General features: G+C 41.5%; 1 protein-coding gene across 2 annotated transcripts in view; it reads left to right on the top strand.

Moving 5' to 3' along the window:
* LOC149307412 (lactadherin-like) overlaps nt 1–8,250 on the top strand; it is a 28,721-nt gene extending 20,471 nt beyond the window's left edge. Inside the window, exons 7-10 of one of the 2 annotated variants that reach the window (XM_089539120.1) lie at nt 1,808–1,952; nt 4,017–4,219; nt 5,084–5,239; nt 6,424–8,250. In XM_089539120.1, coding sequence (XP_089395246.1) covers nt 1,808–1,952; nt 4,017–4,219; nt 5,084–5,239; nt 6,424–6,567 — 648 coding nt within the window. In that variant the 3' untranslated portion in view covers nt 6,568–8,250. The remainder of the gene's footprint in view (nt 1–1,807; nt 1,953–4,016; nt 4,220–5,083; nt 5,240–6,423) is intronic. The other variant, XM_089539121.1, reaches the window with a different exon arrangement.
* The last annotated feature ends 7,900 nt before the right edge of the window (nt 8,251–16,150 follow it).

A 16,150-nucleotide genomic window follows, 5' to 3' on the forward strand; every position in this document is an offset into this window, starting at 1 on the left:
TTGCATAGTTGTCATTCTTTGTTCTCCCCTCTGCTTCCCCTCTTAAAACGTTTTCTTTCCAAAGTACATGTGAGTTGAATTAGCTACCGCACAAAAGGGTGAGGCATTTCAGGTCAGGTCACCAGGAGCTGTACACACTGTCAGTAAATAGTTGGTTAAACCTATTTGATTATTTAGTGCAAGTGCATTTTTGAGTAATCAGAACTGGGAAAGTGGTTTGCTGGAGGCACACGCATGGCAAGAGCTGTTGGCTGTACTTTTATAAGGCAATCCTGTGCATATTTTCTCCGAATTAAGTCCTATTACAATTTTTTACAAATTACAATTTTTTATTACATTTATTATCAAAATTACAAATTTTACTCTAATGATTTTAAAGGTATTTTTTATCTGTGAGCTGACTTGGGTCCCTTCTGGGAAAAAGAATGAAATGAAATAAATATTGGTTTAAATGGGGTTCAGTCCCTGGTTTGTATGTATACAATCAATGTAATATATAAGCTTACATTAGATAAGAAAGCAGATAGGAAGAAAATCAGCTCATTTCTGGAGCAGGAGAAGAGTGCTGAGGGTACCGTGGAGTCAAACAAATGAGTCCTAGAACAGATCAAGCCTGAACTCTTACTGGAAGCAAAGATGATCAAATTGAGGTTGTCATACTTTGGTTGCATCACTAGAAAAGACAATAATGCTAGGAAAGGTAGAAGGTAGCAGAAAAAGAGGAAGGCTGCATACCAGATGGACAGACACAGTCAAGGAGGCCATGGCCTTCAGCCTGCAAGACCTGAGCAGAAAGGGTGAGGACAACAGGGATTGGCGGTGTCTCACTCCCAGGGTCGCCATGAGTCAAAGTTGACTCAAAGGCAGTTAACAACAACAACAATATATAATGTGTATTATCATTGGGGTCAGCAGTTTGAGGCCCAGACATCGCATGATGAAGTGAGCTCCCATCACTAGTCCCAATTTCTGCCAACCTGTCAGTTTGATGTAAAAGTGCAAGTAGATATATAGATACCACTTTGGTGGGAAGGTAATAGCATTTGGTGCAGTCATGCTGGCCACATGACCTCAGAGTCGTATTTGACAACACTGGCTCTTCGGCTTAGTAATAGAGATGTACAGTGTTCCCTACAGTCGGACACGAGTAGACAATCTTGTCAAGGGAAGGCCTTTACCTTTACCTTTAATGGCTGTTTATTCCCGGATCAGGCCAGACCCACCCATACTATGACCCCCTTTGTCAGTTGCTTTGTTAAATCAGTGTGTTCATATATATATATAGATGTGGATAACCCCATGGGGGTCATTTCAGGAACTTTATCATGAAGGCGAGGGGCAACTGTAAGTGGCTCAAGACTAGTGACCATCATACCTGGCCAGAGCTTTGAACTCTGGCCTTCCGGATTAGAACTCCGACTAGAACTCTGACCACCCTGATTCTACCAGGAGCTAGCCCAACCACCTAACCATTATGCCGCTTTCCACTGTCAAACCAGACACTGTTGGTTTGAAAACAGGCCTGTGAAGAAGTAAGGGCTGTTCGACAGTGGAACACACTCCCTCAGAGTGTAGTGGAATCTCCTTTCTTGGAGGTCTTCAAACAGAGGCTGGATGGCCATCTGTCAGGGATGCTTTGATTGTGATTTCCTGCATGGCAGGGGGTTGGACTGTATGCCCCTTGGGGTCTCTTTCAGCTCTATGATTCTAAGTATGTCATATGATTAAGAGCACAGGGCACTAGCCTTTACACCCATTCTCAAACATCTCTTTCCCCTCTTCTTTCCAACCCTTTCTCCTCCTGTAGATTTTCTCTGGCAACGTGGACAATGATGGTACTGTGACCAATATGTTTAATCCTCCAATCACAGCTCAGTACATTCGCCTCTATCCTGTGGTCTGCCGGAAAGCCTGCACCGTGCGCTTCGAGCTGGTTGGCTGTGAAATGAATGGTAAATGCTTTCCATTAATCTAATTATGCTGGGTGATTGGGAAAATCGGAAGACAACAAAATGCCAATGCAAAGGTGCTGAAAAGCTCCAGGCAGTTCTTCAGAGCTGAAATGGTTGCCTTTGTGCTTGCCAAAAATCTGTTTGCTTCCCAAAAATAAATCTGTCTGCTCCCCAAAATCTGTTGGAACTTCCTGCAAAAATTAGAAACTTTCTCCTGACACCTTGGGCCTTGTGGCTAGTTCCCAGAGTTGCGTGAACTATCTACCAGGACAGTCAAAATATGTACCAATGCATATGCACCGATGAAAACTAATTTCTGTGAGCATTATAAATGAGGAAGATTGGCATGAATCATATATCCTGACATAATTTTGATCTTGCTTTACTGGTTTGAGGAGGAGGAAAAGGGGCTTTGCTCCACACCACTGGGAAGCTAAGAAAAGACTGGAATAATGCTCCTGGATGTATATGTATGCAATGGGGTGGTGAGATTGTGATGCAGAAAAGGGTCACTGCTTTACTTCCATTCCTTTGGCATGGTCAAGCCCTCAGCATCTGCTGATGATGGTCAATTAAAATGCCCATGTTTAATTTTATCATGGGTTGAATACCAAGATTGGGCTTGAGATTTTATAATGAGCACTAGCTTGACATTAGCTTCCCTAATGGTAATGGAGCCTTCTTTGCTGTCTATGGTTTGTAGGACATCTCCATAAACCAGATTTGGCATTTTTACTGCTCCTAACTTCTTTTTCTGTGTCAGTCATTGCAATGACACCTGCTGGTGCTGCTAGGAGTTGCAAGATTGCTCTCTCCCTTTCTTTTCCTGGCACCACTTAATAATTACTGTTATTGGCATCATCAATATGCACAACATTCTGTAGAGCAGCATCACAAAACCTGATTCCTGCTCCAAGGAGCATGCAGTTACTAATTTGGACAGAGAGTTATAGAGACATAGTTCTGGGCACCTGATGCTCACTCCTTTCTTCTTTTGGTTCAGAGCATGGAACATTATTTTTAAAAGCTAACATTAGTGTTACCTTTGTAAAAGGTAACACATTTTCATTGCTTGTTTGTTGGGGGAAATAATAGTGTCTTGCCTCATCTGTTGGTAGTACGCAAAAGGATCTTGTAACACCTTTGAGACTCAGTGAAAGAAATTGTAGCACAAGGTTTCATAGACCTGGTCCAGGATTAGACCTAGTCTATCAAAGCTTATGCTACAATTTACTTCCTCAGTTACTCTCAAAGGCACTACAAGATCCCTTTGCATACTGATATTCCAGACTAACATGGGTTTGTCTTCGACTTCTACCCTTGTTGGTAGTATGTTAGTTTTAAATTGCTTTTGAAATAAAAAAAAAGTCCCAGAATTACCCACAACGATGCAAAAAAGAGTAACAAGTAAAACAAACAGGTAATGCCCATTATTAAAAAAAAAAATCTTAACATTAAAACATAAAAATCCAAATGTTGCAATGCACAAAGTAGCCCTTCTCTTCTAGAAAGGAAGGAGATACTCTGTCCTCCCACTTTGGAGGACTCTATGGTATGTGAGATCACTCCAGTACCTTGTACCATGAAGTGCAGCTGCTAAATTCCTGTGGATGCACCCCCTGCAGAATTCAGCAACAGATGCATTAGTGTAACCACCAATGGTTGTGGGGATGGGTGCCAGTACAGCCACACAGAAGATGCCCATCCTAGGCAGGGAACCGTCTAATTAAATGATTTTATGTACAGTGCTGTGTAAAGTTACAGCGCTATATAAATAAAGCTTAATAATAATAATAATAATAATAATAATAATAATAATATAGAGTTTACTATGATAGATTGTCTTTGGGTCAGATCAGCTTCCCATGATCCTACATGGATTTCCTTTGCTTCTTGGCATACGAATGAATACTGAGCTCTCTGAATCCAGATTTATAAGTCAGTGCTTTGGGGACGTGTCTGATTGATGATGCCAGATTCTCTTTTTTGTTGTTGTTGGTGGTAGAGGTTCTGTTGCTTCTGGACTCCTCCCTTTCACTGTGTCTATAAACCGTTGTGTTACAGTGTATTTCAACATGGCAGGTTGCTCGGAGCCGCTGGGCATGAAATCCCACCTCATCTCTGACCAGCAGATCACAGCTTCCAGTGTGTACAAGACATGGGGCATTGATGCATTCACTTGGTATCCACACTATGCTCGCCTTGACAAGACAGGGAAGAGCAATGCCTGGGCAGCCCTCTACAATAACCAGGATGAATGGCTTCAGGTGTGTCCTCACTCGAGTTAACCATGTTATATGAACGCTAACCATTAGTTCTACAAGAGACCTGCTCTGAAAGGAGATGAAAAATCTGGAATGGGTCTGGATGGAGATGAAAAAATTTGAATGTTTTTTTTTTAATTTTGATTAATGCCGTTCCTTCAATTTTTGGACTTTCTTTGGGGGTGTGGTTATGGTAGGTGTCTGCACTTCAGACATCACCACTGTATCTCTGTGTCAGTAGAGAACATCAATGTGTGGGTGGCATCTGTCTTCTCAACTTCCAGTGACCATATTTCCTATATGTAGCTTCTTATGCATTCAGACACAATCTTTTTATTTTAAAATGTGACGGTATGTTAATCAGGACTGTTCTAGTTGGGACAAAAAGTAGCTAACTTCAAGCCAGGGTTATTTACTTTGCAAAGTAATTTTTCGAAAGCTAAGGAGAAACGTAATGTTGAGTAATGTGTGTACTAAGTATGACCTATATATGACTAGTAGCAGCCTAGTTTCTCTCTGTCCCATGAGATTCAATAGAGTGCATAGTCTATTTTATTTTCTTTATTTCATTTATCTGGTATCTTTCTCCCAGAATGGGAGAGTGGCCTAACAATGAACAACTGTCAATAAACTGTAAAAGTTACAGTCTTCAAATTCAAATAGTCATTGTTCTAGTAAGATGGTTGGAAAATAGTAATAATAACCAGACTTAAACACACACACACACATTGCATTTTAAAATATCAGGAGTAGGGTATATAGTCATTTGGTTTAAAGCAAATAGGTTCAAATCAGCTAACTCTTCTTGAACCTCAGCACTTCTTACGTATTTTTAGCAATGAAATTCCTTGCCTTTGTTTTCTGCAGATTGATCTTCAGCGTCAGATAAAGGTGACTGGAATTATCACCCAAGGGGCTCGTGATTTCGGCCACATTCAGTATGTTGCTGCCTACAAAGTAGCTCACAGTGATGATGGAAAGTATTGGACACTTTACAAAGACAACAAAACAAACAGCACGAAGGCAAGTTTGAGCAAAATCTTTGTGGAAGAGCAACAAAGAGACTGCATGACATAATTTTTGTTTTTGTGCTACCTACGATTTCTGTGTCCAGTCCACTCAGCAAGTCTGTGCATTTTCTGTTGCTTTGGATATTTTTTCTGCTTCTTCAAATGTGTTTCACATTGTTTGTACTGCTATGGTTATTGGTATATTTTGAAGATTGAGTTCCCCTTCTTTCAACTGAATGATTCTCCAAGCTGCTTAAAGAAGGTGTTAGTTATACAGACCTCCCTGCCAAAACTTTCTGGTACTCTTACCACAGCAGCCCTAAGTCCAGGGATGGGCAGTACGTGATGTTTTTGGGATGCAGCTTTCAGCACTGGCCAGCTTAACCAATGGTGAATGGTCATGGAGATGGTAATCTAACGTCATCCAGCAGGCCACATGCTCCTTTCCTCTGCCTTAATTCTCTGCCCATTTCTTTGGCCAGGGCTGCCCTCCCATTTTGCCATGATGGTCCTTCTGGAAAGCAGGGGGTGCAGCCTCCCAATATCCCTTGGTCTTGTAGGCCAGTGGCAGAGACCATGTTGGTTCCCTTCTAATCCTCGGGGCAAAGGACAGATCAAGTGGATTACCCCCTGCCTCCCAAACTGGGAATGGGAATCTGCAGAGTCTGAGCAGGTCTTGATTTCTCTCTTACATTTCCTTTGCTGCATTCTAGTGATTGACTTCAGCCTATATAGTAATCTTGCTGAGAATTCGAACCTGATTTTCCACAGGGCCAAACCCAGAGCATTATCCATCCTACCACACCATGATACCATATCATTATGTATAGCAGTCCCAATGTTGGACCTAGGACTGGGGAAATCCGAGTTCAGGTTTCCAGTTGACCATGATGTTCATTGATTGATCTTGAGCTATTAGTCTTGTAGCTTAATGTACTTCAAAGGGTTGCGATGAGGATAAAACAGGGTGGATGGTGCAGCACCATGTAAATCAGCTTGATCCCCTGGGCAGGATGGCAGGATATAAATGTAACAAGCAATAACAATATTGAAAACCATGTGCTCTGTGTTGAGCAGCAGCAACAAAAGGGAATTAATTTTTTCACCAGTGCTGCAAGATCGTCTGGTTTGTTTTTTAGGGCTGTGGATGTGACCCTGCAGTTCCACCGAGTGAGCATCCTTTTTCTTGCTTTGCAGGTATTTGAAGGGAACTCTGACAACTACTCTCACAAGAAGAATGTGTTTGATGTGCCCTTCTATGCCCGATTTGTGCGTATCTTGCCTGAATCCTGGCACAACCGCATCACATTGCGTGTGGAGCTTCTGGGCTGTGATGAGTAGTCCTGTGACCAAGGGGACTTGAGAACCGGACTGATTTCCTCACTCACTTTTGACTATTTCCCCTCCCTGGAGCCATGACACTTGCTGTTCCTACACCTCTCCTATTTGTTTTAGCCCAGTGCTGTTTGTAAGAATCCTGCACCTTGTGAGAGCTGGGGACCGGGGGAGGCACTGGGCTGCCTGATATTGTAGATGGAGCCGGCCTCTATGTGACTGGGGTACTTCTTTTCCTTGTCTTCCCCCTCATCCTTATTTCTCCCCTTTGCTTTCAGAGAATATGTGACAGCTTGGCTTTTTCAGGGATGGCATCCTTCCCTGCATTACCATGGCCTCCTCAGTTTCCATGGGTCCCTAGCACTGCACTTTAAGAGTCAATTCACATGGTGGGACCCTTGCTTTTGTAAACCCCATTCCATCTGCCAATATCTGATTTTCCACGAAGCATTACCACACTGAAGACCTAAGCTATCTTAACAGTCATTTCTCTTCCCTGGGGTCCCTGGGAACCATGGTTTGGGAATGAGAGGAGCTACAACTCAGTAGTAAGAAGTGTTTCACTCCCTTGCAGCATTTCCTGGAGGAAGCCATGATGGTTGAACTGGTCTAAGACCTAAGACTATAATCTAGACACAGCATAGGTCATAGACAGAGCTTGTATAATCATCTTTTTTTTCTTTTTGAAAAGCATGATCAAAATCCTATATCAAGAAAGACCGAATTTCACATTTTGTTTAAAGTTCTGAATAAATTATTCTGCTTTTACAAGGGAGGGAAAGAAGTTGCACAGGGTCCTTCTGTGCTTCTGGAAGTCTTATGGGTCACCCCCTCTTAGTTCTTGTCATTTCATCAGTCATTGCACATGTACTTCCAAGTTTATTTCCACAGCTGCAAGGACCAGGAACTTGGCCTTTCTTCCAGCAGTGAAAGCTGGATTATATTTTAATTTGTATTTTCATCAGTTCCACCTTCACTTGCATTAACTCTGTAGCACTCTGATCTTATTCTCTTCACCATCATGCCCCAGTAAAATTTCTCAGGATGCCAAATATTGGAGATAGGTACTTTAAAGGGTGAGCTCCCAGTTTTGTAAAATACATTCAGCCCATGGAGTGGCTTATAGGGAGCAGCCTCACATTCTCCCTTTTGCAAATGGGGGGAAAAGCCATTTTTACCTATAATGCTTAGCTCCTTTGACTCCTGCCACCGATTCCCTCAAGTGCTCTACATTGTCAGGTTGGCACTGAGTTCAGGCTTGGTAGAGGCACTATGAAGAAGCAGGATTTGCTGAAGCCATAGAGGGAAAGAAAGGATAGTTTTTGAAATTAACAATCAATGTTTGGAAACATCTTTGGACTGCAATTCCCAGAATGCCCCCTCCAAGCTGGTCCACAGATATACCCCCAAAAAGATTCCACACTTGGGTTAAAACCATTGTGGAATTCCCTTTTGGAAAGTGTATGTTTGGGTGGTGTTGTTTTTTTGTGGAGGGGGAAGATACACACACATGGCTGTTAGTAAGATAAGCCTAATAAGAGAGGCTTTGGCAGTGGTGACATCTGGAAGCAATTAAACTTGAGCAAAGAAATAAAAAAGCTATAGGATGTCCTGATGGTGGTGACTGTGGCTTCCCAGTAAGACGCAGTGCTAAGTAAAGACTTGCAGTATTAAAACAACTCTTAAGAATTATCTGTCTTTTGATGGTTTTTTTTTTCCATTGCACTGATACCTCTTTCTTTCAGCTGAATGCAAGCAAGAGCCAGTGGATGAGAATGAAATGAGGTCAGGGTGGGACACATGATGCATGTTCTTTCAAAGCCATGCAGTTTAAGCCAGCAAGATCCCATGGATGTTCTCTCCAGGCAGTCAGCTGCGTAAGCAAATGGTCAGAAGCCTCTCTGGCAATGTTGTTGAAGGTTGGCTTTGCAAAGGGCAAGATATACACTTTTGCCCAGTGTGCAGTTGCTTACCTAACTGTGACCCAAGCCTGAGGCTGAATGTACATAAGTGCTGCAGAAATACACAACTAAATCACTCCTGATGCTTATCCAGCCTCTGTTTAAAGACTTCCAAAAAATGTCCAAAGGAGGCTCCAAAGAGTCCACCTGCACCCTCCAAGGCAGTCTATATCACTGTTGAAAACCCCTCTTACAGTAATGGAACCTCTTCTTGCAGTTTGAATCCATTGGTTTGAGGTTTAGTCTCTGGAGCAACAGAAAACAAGCTTGCTCCATCCCTTCAGATATTTAAAGATAGCTATCATGTCACCTCTCAGGGTGCAGTTACACTGTTGATATAACATGGTTCAGCACCATTTTAAGTGATATAGTTGCATCCTATGGACTCGTGGGATTTGCAGTTTTACATAGTGTTTACCCTTCTCTGCCAAAGAGTGCTGGTGCTTCACAAAACACAATTCTGTAGGATGGAGCTCTGGCAGTTGAAGGGGTGTCAAACTGCATTATTTCCATAGTGCAGTCACCCTCAGTCTTCTCCAAGCTAAATGTATCCAGCTCCCTAAGCTATTCCTCATAAGGCTTGGTTTCGAGACTTTTGATCATCTTGGTTGCCCTTCTCTGGACATGTTCTAGCTTGTGAATATCCTTGAACTATGCTACAACAATAACAGGGAGACCTGCTTGGAGCAGGCCAAACCGATGACATCTTGGGCTTGCAAAAGGTCAGTCCAGGTTTGACACAGGCAATTCCACTTTCTTTGCCATGAAGGCAATGAATAACTTATTGAAGGGTACATGCATTCCAGAGGCATCTGGCAAGTTTGTTTAAATTATCCCTTCTGCTTCCTCCTCCTTTGACGCTTCCCTTAGAGGTCTGTTTTCCATCCTAACCTCTTACCACCCCATCTCTCTCCTCCTTCCTCCTTGTCTCTGTGACTGCTAGTTGAACTCCTATATCATCCTTGTCAGACATTGTCTGATCCCTCCCTTCCACTCTTTTAGATAGAGCTGGATCCATTATAGCAACCATATAAATGACAGCCATCAGTTCATTGCTTTTGTGAACTTAGAACCATCTTTTACAGCTAATGGGTTCATCAAACATGATATTATCTGCTTGCTGACAGATCTAACTGACTGCAGGATTTAACACAGGTCTTCTTCCCCAGCTATAACTGATGGAGATACCCAGGAGTAAACCTGGGATCGTCTACATACAAGCTGGTGCTCTTAACACTAAGTTGCAACCTTTCCCCATTCTTTTTAGCAGAAGAAGTGAAGACTTGGCTAACTCAAGATGCCAACAGTAGTGTAGTTGGAGTATGTGTTGTGTTCTCTTGAATAAGAAGTTAAAATGGAATCATAGTGCTTTAACTGAGTAATGTGAAAGGGCCCTAGGTTCTTCATTAATTTGTTGTGGTGTGCCATCAAGTCATAGGGGTAAGCTATTTTGCTTCCTTCCTATACAATTTACATGAGAGACATACACTTGAACCAGATGGATGTTGAGTTGGTTAGCATTGCCACAGTATGCCTTCCCTTTTTAAAATATCACAGGTATATACATCCATGCATCTTCCTCTTGATAGAAAAGGGGAATATTTTTAAAATATTTAAATATTTACTAGCCTGGACAGACCATATGTTCTAGTAGACAAGTTCTTGGGTAGGAAGGATGGAAGGAGAAGGCAGAGGAGACAGCCTTTGAGTTAGCAACGCTCAGCTTGAGAAATTCTTAGCTTCATAAGGTTCTGCTAATTCTCTGCCAGACCTCTATTTAATTTGGTATCTGGCAGGCAGTTGCTCTATAAGGCAGATAATATATCTGTCTGATTATTCTGTTTTTTATCTGCTGCTTGCCTTTGTTACCATATGGTGTACTACTGCTACTGTGTTATATAAATGATTTTAATTAATGTAAGCCACTCTGAGTAATGTATAAAAAGGAGGAAGGAAGGGGAGGGAGAGAATGAATAGTGTGTATGCTTTAGCAGGGGCTATATACATTCTTATATAAATAATTAGTTGCAAAATTATTGGAAAGTGGTTCTCATGGTGCAACACTATGTACATTCACTCCGAAGAATGCCCTATCTTGTTTAATCAGAGTTACTCCCAAGTAAGTGTGTCACATTGCTGTCCCAGTGCAATCGCTATCTATAGCCAACTTTCCCCAGAAATGTGCAAAATGGTTCCTTGCAGTCTCAACATTATAGAGGGGAAAAACATTTTAAGCTACTCTTTGGAAACGAAGGGAGAAAGGGTAGGGGGTATTATCACCAGAAACCTCAGCAAATGAACTTAGTCTACTGAGTTTGTATGTAAGGTTTGCGTAAGGTTCTAATACTGCTTTGCTATAACATTGGTATGGTAGCCTGTGTGTGGATGGGCATAGTTCTAATTAATTTTATTAAGATGCTATGTGAACATTAAATCACACTAGCACATAAAGATGTGTAGTTATTCTCTAGCACATAAAGATGTGTAACTGAATTTTTCCTTTATTAAAGGCTGGGGAACTGTCTGGTTTAAGATGGCATTGGCAGAAGCAGCTGTAACCATGAAGCTCTGTCACTGTAACCACATATGATGAGCTGGGATATTGACCATTCTTAACTATAATCATTCTCTCTCCTCTTTTGCCCCCATCACTATCTGTGTGTGACTTCCGCTTAACCCTAAATGTGTCTGATATGTTCAACCTCAATGTCATTATATCCTCTGAATGGCCTCTTCGGCTCTCACAAATGTTCACCAAAGACACTCCATTTTGCCATTCTGTCTTCATTCTCCTAACCAGCCTTACCCTCTGATATCACAACCGAAATATGTAAAACATATTACAAGTTATATAGTAGTAATATTAGTAATTGGTTAATGCTTAGACCATAGGCCAATCACATACAAAATGAATAAATGCAACATAAAAGTATAATGATATCAAAATGCTACATAGAATAAATAAATAATAATCTTGCGTATTCAAAAATAAAAACATAATGCAATTAAAACACACAGAGTATTAAAAATTTATTAAATTTAATTAATTTAATTAAAACTAACTAGGTAAGATATCTCCAAAGCAGTCAACTGCAACATCAGCAATGAATGTTGCCCATATTTTCATTGCTGCCAGGGCAAAAAGAGAAACCTTACAAGTAAATTTACAGCACTTTATAAATAAAGGTTAATAATAATCATAATAAGAAGAAGTTATATAACATCACAGCTAACACAAAATAATAATAAAAAATAAAATAAAAACGATATGTTAAAGGAAAACATGGTCCAGAGAACAGACTATGAGGAGCTCTGCATGTTAAGCAGCAATAGTATCTTCTCTGGGTTTATCATTATTACACCAGTAATTCTTCCAGAAAACCGGTACAGACATGTATAATTTAACACCTTGAGTATCCTCCCTTAGAAGCCTGAACAGATCCATCATTCCCCATTCCATTAGTGGGCATATAAAGGATGCGTCACATTACTCATACTTTATGGATTTGCAGGACAGGGCCAAGACATTGCTGCCTCAAGCAGAGCAGGAAATGGTACTCTCTCCCACCATCCACTTGAGTCAAAGTGCATAGTGACTAAAGCCAATTTATTTTGGCAGATGGGCACAAATCAATAAAACTAAACATTCCAGAAGCATCTCGCCCCACTCTGGAAGGTTAAAAAACACACAACACTTACAAATTAAATAAACAATTATCTCCTACCCTTTCATGATACTCAAGGGCTGCAATCCAAGATCCCTTTTTTGTTGTTGTTAAATGCCATCAAGTTGTCTTTGAGTTACGGTGGCCCCATGAATCAGAGTCCTCCAAGTCATCCTATAGTTAAGAGCCCTGCTCAAGATCCGCAAGCTCAGGGATGCAGTTTTCTTGACTGATGTGCTCTTCCCCTTTTCCTCTTACTTTCTACCTTACCAAGCATTATTGTCTTTTTCTAAAGCATCATGTCTTTTCATGATGTGTTCAAAGTAAAATAGTCTCATTTTAATCATGTTGACTTCTAGGGACAGTTCAGGCTTGATTTGCTGTAGTACCTATCTATTTGTCCTTTTAGCAGGCCACACTATCCATAGAACTCTTCTCAAGCACATTTCAGAGGAATTGATTTTCTTCCTAACAGCTTTCTTCACTTTCCAGCCTTCACAACGATGCATAAGAATCAGAAATACAATGGCATGGGCAATCCTGACTTTAGTATTCAATGACACATCTTTGCACTTCAGGATCTTGTCTAGTTCTTTCATAGCTGCCCTTCCAAGTGCAAGTCGTCTTCTGATTTCTTGACTGCAATCTCCACTCTGGTTAATGATAAATATGGAAAATCTTGACTATTTCAGTCTTATCCTCTCAGAGACAGGCTATGTCAGCACTATGTAATCCCCATGTAGAATAGCAACATTGTGCAAGACATGACAAAGTTCTTCTTGTTGTGCTTCGAAGTCATTTTTGACTTATGGCGACCCTAAGGTGAAGCTATCATAGGGTTTTCCTGGCAAATTTCTTCGGGGGGGGGGGTTGTCCTTGCCATCCTCTGAGGCTGAGTGTGACTTGCCCAAGGTCAATCAGTGAATTTCACCAGATGCTGTTGTTCAATGTGCAACTGCAATGCCCCATGCACAGCCGCAGTGTGAAAAACTGCTGTATCAGTGCCACCAGCAGAATATGTATGTTGTGCTATGGCAAATAATTTGCCCTGTGGCAGAATTCAAAGATATAGCCGTTTCAGTCTGTAGAATCAGTACGTAGAGAGATCTTGTAGCACCTCTGAGACTAACTGAAAGAAAGAAATTGGCAGCACGGGCTTTTGTAGACTTCAGCCTATTTCCTCAGATGCATTTGCCCTGAATGTAATTATGCTTTGGTGTGTGTCATTAACAGAATGCCAGCCAAACTGCGCCACTTAAGGCAGCTATCATCTCACCCAGTCTTATGGCCGACCTGATTTTGCTCATCAGACTCTCCACCATTTTGCAATAACACCATCTGAGAGGGGGAGAACTGGCTGAACAAATGTACCTTGTTCTCAGGGTCTGCAAGCCATTTCAAGAGAGAGAATAAAAATAAATTGGGAGGGGTTTTTTTTTTTGGCAGGGTAGGTGGGAGCAATAATCAAGCAGCCCTGTTTGTTTTGTGTTGGCCATGCCTGACTAAATGTTCTCATTTGGCTAAGGCTCACACACCAGATCTGATAGTGGCTTCTCTTCCCCATACATGGGAAAATGTGAGGCTTGCACACAGCTTCTCCCCTTCCAACAACTCCATTGCAGCTGTTTAACAATCAAAGGTTTTTTAGGTGCCAATCCCAAAGGGAGGATGGATCAATGCTTAATTGCTCGGCAGCAGCTTCTTGTAAATTCCTCAGACCCTGGCCGCTCTCCGAGACAGGCATGGATATAATAAAAGTCTATGCCGAGGCAGAGGAACATTCCTGCCACTGCGAAAGCCCCACCCTACGATCCCACTAACACTCCCCCTTTTGCAGTTATAAATAAGACCATCAGCTCATTAGAGATAAAGGGGGGGGGGGACTCTGAATAGACTGGCTTTCAATAGCTCAATCAATTGATGATTTCCACATTTACCTACCCAGTTTCACCCTTCAGGAAAGTTCCTTGCTCTGCAGAGGATCCTGACTGGAAATCCTTTGACATGTAAAGTAACAGTAATTTTTTTAAAACAATAATTATTTTAATCTGCTGTGTGAAGCAGACAGTACTCTGGCACCAAGTCATGGTTAAGAATCTGAGCTGTGAAGTTCTCCATTTCAATCCCATTTTGGCTATGAATTTATTCATAGACTCATGGTGTAGCCTTATGTGCTATCTGGATTATGGAATGGATTATTATAATCTACCTCACAGAGTTGCTATGCAGGGGTAGCTGTGTTGGCCATTTAACAAATACAAACAAGAATCCATCAATGATGCCTTTATTGGCCAACCGAAATGCACAGTATACTTGTTGCAAGCTTTCGAAGCTCCATGGGCTTCTTCATCAGGCAAGGTGTTACAAACCAAACAGGAGGGGGGAAAACAACAACAATTGAGATGTTAGTCAGATGCCTGCATGTTGTTGCAGTCCTCAGTAAAGATTTTATGCTGGGGAGGATATTTTTTGCAGGCAGGATCCTCCTCCATCTGGTCATGCGGCAATAGGGAGATTTTCAAAGTCCAGGAAATTTAAAGTCCATTTGCATCTCAACAGGGACCCCTCTTTTGCTATCCAATATGTCTCCATTCCAGTGAGGTCACAGGCCTCTTGGTAGGCAGAGAACAATGGATTCCTCTTATAGAGTTGTTGTAAGATTTACAGATACAATATGAATTTTGGAAACCCAGGCAAATTTCTATATAAATGTTCTCCTCTTAGGTTTGGGTGTTTAGTTAAACAATGGAAGATGCTACATATTTGGATTTCTGGAATGATTTTGAACACATGGGTTTCGTATCGGTGGAGCTTAGAGAAGTGTGGGCCTTGAAGAGTATCTTGACACTTTGATGTTCTCCAGGCTTTGTGCACAGGAGTTGATAAAAGTCTCCGGGATGCAGAGACAGGAAATAAGAAGGAGTCCCTTGTCTCTGCAGGTCATGCTGCAGAGACTAACATTGTCTTTCACCAGTTCTGCTGCATATCAGTTTGCCCATTTCTGCTGGGTGCCTGGAAGACAGCTGGGCAGGAAACATCAGGAGATGGGTATCCCTTTCCCCTAAAATCAGGAAATTCCTGGCCAGATACAACACACTGAGTGAAGAGAATGATGATACGTGAGAGTTGCTGCTTCCTTTTTTCTTATGGCATCATTACAAGTTTCCTAGTTATGAAAACTACTTTTTGAAAGCAATTAGGATGATTGTTAAAGCATTCATCTTACCTTAATCCCATTAAACTCAGTGGGGATAGAAATAGGAATTTGTGGCTCTCCATATACTGTTGGGCCATAACTCCCATAATTCTTCACCTATTGGCCATGTTGGCTGGAGTTTCTGAGAACTGAGGTCCAAAACATCTGAAGAGCTAAAGATTTCTCTTCCTACTTACATGGTGTCCTTCACCATTAAGCTCATGAGACTAGATGCCCCTTGAGACCCATTCCATTCTACAATTCAATGGCCTCATTCCCACTTACAAATAAATTGTTTTGCAATCTGAAACGATGGATCAATTCGACAGCGGAGAGTGGTTCACACTACGTTGTCCCGATCACATCTTTTCCCTGTAAAATAACCCACTTGTGGTTCACATTAATTAATGAATTGATTCAAAATGGGCCCACTCCAGGGCAAATTTAAATCAATTCCCATCCGCATCTGGTTCACACTTGCGCAGAACTGATTTATCCAAAAAGACATGGGAAAAAAATCAGTGTCAAAAAGATGTGGGTTAAATGGGTCTAGCGCATGGCCTCCCCTCTCTGAATCACTTCATTGATTTGGTTCAAGTGGGAACCAAGGTAATTTGAATCGGTTCAAACCGATTTGCGATCCAGTCTAAAATGAATCAGGCCAACAATTCTATGATTAAGGTCCTCTGGAGTCAAATCCAAGTAGCTTATGCATCCCAAATTAAATAGACAGACAGAGGGACTGGAGTTCAACAGATGAAAAGGAA

This window comes from Sceloporus occidentalis, unplaced genomic scaffold (genome assembly GCF_023333645.1).
Source record: "Sceloporus occidentalis isolate IW3139 unplaced genomic scaffold, rSceOcc1.0.p SCAF_9, whole genome shotgun sequence".
Classification (NCBI taxonomy): Eukaryota; Metazoa; Chordata; class Lepidosauria; order Squamata; family Phrynosomatidae; genus Sceloporus; species Sceloporus occidentalis.